At 31.6% G+C, this 9,203-nt stretch overlaps 1 protein-coding gene across 1 annotated transcript; it reads right to left on the reverse strand.

Moving 5' to 3' along the window:
- Positions 1–231: 231 nt before the first annotated feature.
- On the reverse strand, positions 232–6,954 carry rpusd4 (RNA pseudouridine synthase D4). The gene is made up of 7 exons (XM_051122087.1): positions 6,614–6,954; positions 6,351–6,516; positions 3,872–4,076; positions 3,632–3,725; positions 1,188–1,338; positions 939–1,036; positions 232–806 (listed from the first exon to the last, which is right to left on the reverse strand). The coding sequence occupies exons 1-7, from the start codon at positions 6,779–6,781 to the stop codon at positions 609–611; spliced, it is 1,080 nt and encodes a 359-aa protein (XP_050978044.1). The 5' UTR covers positions 6,782–6,954; the 3' UTR covers positions 232–608.
- Positions 6,955–9,203: the final 2,249 nt, after the last annotated feature.

Here is a 9,203-nt window from a genome sequence, read left to right on the forward strand (position 1 = left end):
ATCTCAGGAGCACCACAGAAGTCCATTATATGGAGAAAAATGCTAAAATGTTTTCCTCAAAAAAATAATTTCTTTACGATACTTTCCTACTGTAAATGTATCAAAACTTTTGATGAGTAATATGCATTGCTAAGAACTTCATTTGGACAACTTTAAAGGTGATTTTCTCAATATTTAGATTTTTTTTGCACCCTCAGATTCCAGATTTTCAAATAGTTGTGTCTCATCCACATATTGTCCTATCCTAACAACCATACATCAGTGGAAAGATTTTTTATTCAGCTTTCAGATGATCTATAGGTCTCAATTTAAAAAAACTGATCATTATGGTTTTGTGGTCCAGGGTCACATATATATTGTGATCCCTAATTTACACAGTCATCACTTTTTTTTTTTTTTTACAAGTGAGTCAATATTCAACAGTTTTATTAGTCTTTTATTACAAAGTCTGGGCAGAAAACCTTCAGAATACACAATAATAAAATGTCTGGTTTGTACATGACCTTTTTTCACAGTCAAAGTCCAAACCATTCCTCTTCATCCTCTCAATACAAATGTAATACTTTACTAGCTGTAATACTTTACTAGGAATAACTAGCTGTGATCCATCATTCTTTTCCAGGTAGTGGGATCTGTAGTCTCTTCAAGGTGTTGGTGAAGTATTTAGGAAGGGGACAGGACACTGTAATGTCACTGTGACCTTTGACCCCCGGCAGAACGATCCTTCGGGAGTGCAGGTGAAGAGGGAGGTATCGTGTTTTACTCTGCACCAGGCCCAGCCGTCGCAGTATGCCCTCTGGCAGCTTCTGTAATCCGAAATGTGAGAGCCACATGTGTTCAGTCTTCAAATGTGACAATGAGTCATGTCTCAAGAAAACACTACACCACCTTTTGATTATTCATCATTCAGACTCAACCAGCACTTATATTTACCATACCTGTGGTGCTAATTTGTTCCAGTGAGCATATTTGTGGTCTCCAAGAATGGGGCAGGTCAAAGCAAGAGCCATGTGCACTCGAAGTTGGTTTTTCACACCTAAAACGCACACAAGTTCAGTGTCTTCTTTTACAGGAATAAAAATGTTACACTGTACGTAGGTAAACCTAGTAACATTTATAATAATTTGCAAATATAGCTCACAGTTAGGAGTCAGGTATGGTTTTCATAAGTCACGGTCAATCAATACCTGTAACAGGCTGCAGTTCCACTAAGCTGCAGCCGCTGGTGCTGTCCAGAACCCGATACTGCGTTACTGCGCTCTGTGCCTGCCGATGAGCTCTCACCCTGGTCACTCCATCTCCCTCCTCACTCACTTTAAACAATGGGCTCAGACCCATCTAAAAAGAATGAACATATATGCTTCATATTAATTTTAGTAAAGTACGAGATTTGGAGAAGATCCTATTATAAGTCAGCATTCAATGGAAAATGTTTACTAAATGCATCACGTTTATCTTACTGTGAACAATTCATGCTTTCCAATACATGGGTGCCGTCAGAATGAGAGTCTAAGCAGCTGATAAAAACATCACAATAATGCACGAGTAATCCACATGACTCCAATCCATTAACTATTGGTCACACATTTATCAATAAACCATATAAATCTTAATAATGAGCCTTTAATTGCCTACATACAGCCTAATATGCACTTAAGCGCTCATATAAAGTTTGCCACAGCACACTGCCGCAGATATAATAATTCTGAATGTGTCAGAGAAAAACAGCAAGGAGGCTGCATTAACATTTAATAATTTATTAATAAACTAGTGCTTATTTTGAGATGAAGTCGGTGCCACTGACTCGTTATCGCCGCAGTAGTGATTCACACAGATTATATAATCTGATAATATTTGTTTTTCATTTGAATTGGTTCATCTGAAGGTAGACATTTCACTCTCTATAGGTATATTTTCATGTCTGAAAGGCAAGCATACACAGAGTTTTGAAGTTTTGCACTCAAGTTCACAGAGACAGAGACGGCAGAAAGTGCATTCTGTTTGCTTTCATTATTTTACAAAAGCGCAACGTTTCGTTGTTATTCTGAGTGCACAAAAATAAACGAAGAGTGTTTACAGATTTGAAAGATATATTAATTTATCTGTATGACCAAAAACTAGTATTTTACAGCGTGACTTTGCTACTTCCTGTGGGAATTTTTATTTATTTTTATTTTTTAACGACTAAGCGACTAATAAAATTTTGGTCGACCAAGCCTCTTCTCATCGACTAATGGTTGGTCGACTATTAGGGGGCATCCCTAATTAAAATACACTAAAATATTAGTTTCGAACCGCTTTTGACTGTTTTCACTTGTAAAGAGTGTTAGATTTGTGCATATTTCTCTCCTGATTCAGACGAGACAACTTTTTTTGTTTTGTTTTATTTTGTTTTGTTTTGACTGCAGACAGCTATATAATTAGGGCCCTGTGAAATCTGTTTTATTTTTTCCATTTTTTCTTTCTTTTTTTTTTCCCGTTTAAATTGTTCTGGATTCCATCTTTTTCAAAGGTTAAATTAAAAAATATTAATTAGAACGCATGTGTAAAACATACACAATTTAATAGCAATTTATTAAAAGTTTAACAAAAAATAAAGGCCCTATGAAATAGTTTTTTTTTTCTTTTCAAATTCAGTTTTATTTTTAGCTAATTCTATTTTCCATTAATTTTCTGGATTCCATTTGAATGGTTTCATTAAACTTTAATAAAAAAGCATCTTTAATGATTTTGGAAATTAAAATAATTTTTTTGTTACGTATATACTAATTTTTTCCTGAAATACTGTGTTGTGTGTTTACATTTTTCTGTTAAATAACTTCTCTGGTAAATATTCCTTACAAAAATAATGTTTTAATCATAATTTATTAGTATTGGTAGTAATATCATTACAGTACGTCATATATTTCTCTCATAGTTTCTTCAAGTTAAGCTGAACGTTTTTTTTGACAGGTCGCTGTGAAGACCTTTAAGTTTCTGTTTGTATACGATACGATGATAATTTTTCTGAAAAGAAGTGGTAAAAAGCTCGTGACGTGACTCTCAAAGCAGTTCTACAGATTGTTTATGTGTTTATGCACCCATATACTGAGGCGTCAGACGCTGAAAACACACAAGCATCACACACGCTTTAGCATGTGTGTAGTAAACAAAACGAATAATTCAAACAAAGATATGCAGAACATGCAGGATTCATATTTAAATAGTATTTTTGCAGAAGTGTACTGTCCTACTTTTGATTTATTCATCCCAAATTTGGCAAATTCCAAGACATATTGCGTAATGTGGTAAATTCCATTTTTATGACTGGATTCTGTGATTCCGCGGCCCTTATATAATGAATGGAAGACTTCAAAGTTTCAAGCATCTTAATGATGGATTTCTTTCTTACAAACATGCAGCTTTTCACATTACAAGATGTTAACTGATGGACTGGAGTGGTGTGGATTACTTGTGGATTACAGTGTCATTTTGACGGCACCCATTCACTGCAGAGAATCCACTAGTTAGAAATTGATCTAATGCTAAATTTCTCCTAATCTGTTCTGATGAAAATTAATTTTAACACAGAAGTTTTAATAAAAAACAATTATCCTATGGTCTTTAAAAACAGGTTAAAGTAAGAGACTACCTTAAAGTGCGGCTGAGGTCCCATGACTTCCTTCTCTATAATGGGAATGTCAATCACTCCCTCGGATGGAACAGGCACCCCTACAGTGACCGCCCTGAGCAAAACAAATGGGATTATGTTTAGGGTACAAGAGAATCAGTTATCAATAAGCAAAAGCCAATGAGATGTCACAAAGGTTTCAAAAAACAACTGCACTTAATTAAAGAGAGGCAAAAATACAGGTTTTGAAATTCAGCTTACAAGTATTTCCTTTCCACTTTATGTGATTTGATGAGTGTTTGGACATGTTCAGCAGCTTCTTCTGTTTTAGCCAGGATCAAAACACCAGTATTTTCTTTTTCCAGACTATGGCAAAGATGCAGCTGCGAACCTGCCTGCATGCCATCAGTTATCTTTGCCAGCAAAGGCAGACATTCAACAATGCTGTTTCTGACGCCATCTACATCTATGAGAATAAAGCAAGGAAAGATTATGTTAGTATATCCAATGACCTGCAATCATGTAAGACTCATATTATGTATATCATGTACATATATGGACTTTCTTTGAGCCTCTGGTAGTCTTCAGTCATTTTCACTTTCACAATCACTTTCTTTCTCTTTTTTTAACATTTCTTATGTTATCAGAATGGTATGAAACATTTAGTGGCACTTGCTATATAAAAAAAAAAATACAAACAAAAAATCATGGACATTATTAGAAAAGGCTAACTGTGCTGAAAGGGACACTTTACCATAATAAGACAAATCAAACAAAAACCTAGTAATAGTAAGCAGTTATGTCTGAAATTAATTTAAAATGACTATTAATTGAAAATAATGTTTTATTAATATATTTTTTTATGAAATCCCCTCAAAATATAACATATTAAAGATTAAATATTATTGAAACAAATATAGTACATGCATTTAATCAAAAAATTAGAGGGTTAATGAGACTATGAGACTCAAATACTCACTATGCAGAGGCACACCATATGGTTTATATGCGCAACATGCCCAGTCATCTGATTCTCTAACACATGACTCTCATGAACCAATTTCGGTGAATCAAAACATTTTGTGGATGAAATATGTGGACACATTTTGTATTTTTATGTAACATACACTGCCGTTCAAAAGTTTTGGATCAGTACGATTTTTAATTGTTTTTAAAAAATTATTTTATGCTCATCAAGACAGAAAAAAAAACTGAAAAAACAGTAATGTTGTGAAATATTATTATAGTGTAAAATAATGGTTTTCTATTTAGATATTTTTTAAAATATAATTTATTTCTGTGATGCAAAGCTGAATTTTCAGCATCATTACTCCAGTCTTCAGTGTCACATGATCCTTCAGAAATCATTCTAATATGCTGATTTATGACTTTTATTGAAAATAATGTTTTATTAATATTTTTTATGAAATCCCTTCAAAATACAAAATATTAAAGAATAAATATTATTGAAAAAAATATAGTACATGCATTTAATCAGAAAATGAGAGGGTTAATGAGACGTCAAATACTCACTATGTAGAGGCACACCATATGGTTTGTGGTTCTTTTTTGTGAATCAGAAACATGCAACATGCCCAGTCATCTGATTCTCTAACACATGACTCTCATGAACCAATTTCAGTAATTCAAAACATTTTGCGGATAAAATAAGTGGACACATTTTGTATTTTTATGTAATATACACTGCCGTTCAAAAGTTTATTTTGAATGATTTTTAATCTTTTTAAAAAAATATTTTATGCTCATCAAGACAGAAAAAAACAGAAAAAACAGTAATGTTGTGAAATATTATTATAGTGTAAAATAATGGTTTTCTATTTAGATATTTTTTAAAATATAATTTATTTCTGTGATGCAAAGCTGAATTTTCAGCATCATTACTCCAGTCTTCAGTGTCACATGATCCTTCAGAAATCATTCCAATATGCTGATTTATGACTTTTATTGAAAATAATGTTTTATTAATATTTTTTATGAAATCCCTTTAAAATAAAAAATATTAAAAAATAAATATTATTGAAAAAAATATAGTACATGCATTTAATCAGAAAATGAGAGGGTTAATGAGACGTCAAATACTCACTATGTAGAGGCACACCATATGGTTTGTGGTTCTTTTTTGTGAATCAGAAACATGCAACATGCCCAGTCATCTGATTCTCTAACACATGACTCTCATGAACCAATTTCAGTAATTCAAAACATTTTGCGCATAAAATATGTGGACACATTTTGTATTTTTATGTAACATACACTGCCGTTCAAAAGTTTTGGATCAGTACGATTTTTAATGTTTTTAAAAAATGATTTTATGCTCATTAAGACAGAAAAAAACAGTAATGTTGTGAAATATTATTATAGTGCAAAATAATGGTTTTCTACTTAGATATTTTTTAAAATATAATTTATTCCTAAAAAAAAAAAAATAGAAAAAAACAGCAATGTTGTGAAATATTATTATAGTGTAAAATAATGGTTTTCTATTTGGATATATTTTAAAATATAATTTATTTCTGTCATGCAGTGCTGAATTTTCAGCATCATTACTCCAGTCTTCAGTGTCACATGATCCTTCAGAAATCATTCTAACATGCTGATTTATGACTTTTATTGAAAATAATGTTTTATTAGTATTTTTTTATGAAATTCCCTCAAAATACAAAATATTAAAGAATGGGAGTGTGAGAATGAGAGTGTTAATGAGACGTCAAATACTCACTATGCAGAGGCACACCATATGGTTTATTTATGGCGATTATGTTTTGGTCTTGATAAAGGATGCCCCTGTAAAGAGCTTTTGCGAGCACACTGGGGTGAACAGACTGTAGTTGCTGAGTGAACTGTTTGAGTTCATTTACTCTGTTTTGTAGAGGTGACCCCGGAACCTTTGGAGAGGAACGAAAAAAGACGGAAGCTAAATGGTTGCACATAAAAACACTGTAGTCAAAACGGTCAACGCATGCATAAACAAACGTAGCCGACCTCTTTTTTGTCATCTGTTTGACGTTTTTCCTTTTCACTCCGGAGTCTGTTCGCGATATCTGCTGCTTTAAGTCCTGTTTTCCCGTTAGAAGCGACGGTCTCGGTCTTTGAAGCTGTGGCACACGCTCTCATGAGTATCGTAAATGTCAGCTCACGTGTATGTCGCATTTTTACAGATGGAGTAACGTTAGTTAAAATGTAAGTCCCTTTCCCCAAACATGAGCCCCGAGATATTACATTACGTATATGTCCGATTACAATGCGACTGTCACAGCTAAAGCTGTGTTGTAGACACTAAACACATAAGTAAAATGAACAGATGAGCATGAAGTAATAGTGAATGAACAACATTTCAAAATAAAAGTCACTCGTCAGCGTGATCAACTTTATTACATAGCATTCTGACAAATCATTTTATTTATTTATTTTTTTCAGTTACATTTATTTTGCAATTATGTACATATTAATACAAATATATACATCTCACAACAGAAGTAGAAAAAGTGTATACAAAGAGAATAATAATAAAATAAAAAAGAAACACACAAAAGAACAAGTGCATGTACATGAGTAAAAAAGGATCTATGCCAGGGATAAAAGAAAAATTAAAATTAAAACATTTAACTAACCAAATTAAATTTACACAGTGCTTCGTAAGTCTTTTTAGCTTTTCTGTTTCTAATATTTTGCAATGTAATACCATATTGTTTAATTTCTTTAATAAAATGTTCACAATTTGGCTTAGCTTTTGTCCATTTCTTTACATGAATGTGATATTTTTCAAGTAAAACAATTAGTTGAGTAAGAAAGGAAATTGTACGTTTAGAATCAATAGTATCTTGTACAAAAAAAAAAAAAAAAAAAATACAACATCATACATTTCTATTTGTATTAATGTACCAAACATTCTAGAAATGAAGTTAGAGACATCTACCCAAAATAATTTTGAGTATACACATTGAAAGAAGAGATGAGTCACAGACTCTTTAACAACACCACAAAACTCACAAGAATTTTCTAAATCCAATTTGAACCGTTCAAATAATTCTTTAACGGGGTAAATTCTGTGTAATATCTTAAAAGATACCTCTTTTACTTTATTACTTACAAAAAATGTACTTGTTATCGACCATACTTTCTTCCAGTCAATGTTTTCATATTTAGATGACCAAAAGACTGTTGAGCATGGCACATAATTATTCTTTAACAGATTTCTAATATATCTATTACTGCATTTATCTTTAACAATATTAATATCGCCAATAAATATATCACGAGTCAATGATTGTTGGTCAGTATTAATGGAATGTACAGAATTACGTAATAATGAAACAACTTTACTTGGAACTGCATCAAAAATAACAGCACAGTCTTTTGGTCTCACAGGAATTTCAAATTTTTTAAGGAATTCTGTGTATGTCAAAAGCAAACCATGTTCATTAAGCAACTGACTAACAGTAAATATTCCATTGTCATACCATGACTGATTAAAGATAGATTTTTTTTTATACAAGATATCTCTATTATTCCACAGAAAATATCGATGTGGTGTGAAATTGTGCTTATATATTAACTGCCAAGCCAGCAAAATCATCTCAATAGATTCGCCCGGGAATCGAATTGCACAGGTCATGCTGTACTTTTTTGATTCATTAATTGATTCATTTTCAATTCATAAATCATCCCTCAGATCAGTTTGTAATTAAAATAAATAAATAAATAAATAAAAATGTATTATTAATGTTATTTAGAGTATCACAGGTGGGTCATAAATATATATGACGCAGCGACCTAAAAAAGTATTAAGTCGCTTAAGTCACACTTAAATTGAGATAATGCAATCTGCAAACAAATTTTGCTTTTGAGCCATTTGAGCAATTTGTTTTCACCAAAAAGGTACTTTAAGTAAATGCATGACATTAATACAGCTCAAAATAAAAAGCACTGGGCAGAGTGATATTAAATGAATATATACAGTATATTAAAACTTAAAACTTACTTTTTAGGGTTGCTTTTATGTGATTTTTTTTGTCTTTTATTATACTGGCTTTGTATTTTTTGGTAATTCTTTTTTTACTGCCTGTACTTTTTGTGTGTATCTTTTAACTTTATAATTTTCATATGTATGTAAAGTGCTTTGAGATGCTACTTTTAAAGATGCTATATAAAATAAAGTTTATTATTATTAGTAGTAGTAGTAGTAGTAGTAGTATTAAATGCACTGCAGTTAAAACGTTTGGCATCAGTAAGATTTTTTATGTTTTTTAAATAAGTTTCTTATGCTCATCAAGGCTGCATTTGTTTGATCAAACATCCAGAAAAAACAGTAATGTTGTGAAATAATATTTCAATGTAAAATAACTGTTTTCTATGTGAATATGTTTTAAAATGTAATTTTAAAAATAAATATTATTGAAACAAATATAGTACATGCATTTAATCCAAAAATGAGAGTGTTAATGAGATGTCAAATACTCACTATGCAGAGGCACACCATATGGTTTATTTATGGCGATTATGTTTTATTATCCATGTTAAAAAAAACAGTTGTGCTGCTATATATTATATACAACAGCATTTATTTAAAATA

This window comes from Labeo rohita, chromosome 11 (assembly GCF_022985175.1).
Source record: "Labeo rohita strain BAU-BD-2019 chromosome 11, IGBB_LRoh.1.0, whole genome shotgun sequence".
NCBI classification, from domain to species: domain Eukaryota; kingdom Metazoa; phylum Chordata; class Actinopteri; order Cypriniformes; family Cyprinidae; genus Labeo; species Labeo rohita.

Bases quoted from the DNA above. Each gene is read 5' to 3' on its own strand.
- rpusd4 (XM_051122087.1), bottom strand. From the start codon at position 6,781: ATGCGACATACACGTGAGCTGACATTTACGATACTCATGAGAGCGTGT. The intron at 1,037-1,187 runs GTATTGATTGAC...TGTGCGTTTTAG, and splicing joins GGAACTGCAGCCTGTTACAG to GTGTGAAAAACCAACTTCGA. The intron at 807-938 runs GTATGGTAAATA...TTCGGATTACAG, and splicing joins GGAACAAATTAGCACCACAG to AAGCTGCCAGAGGGCATACT.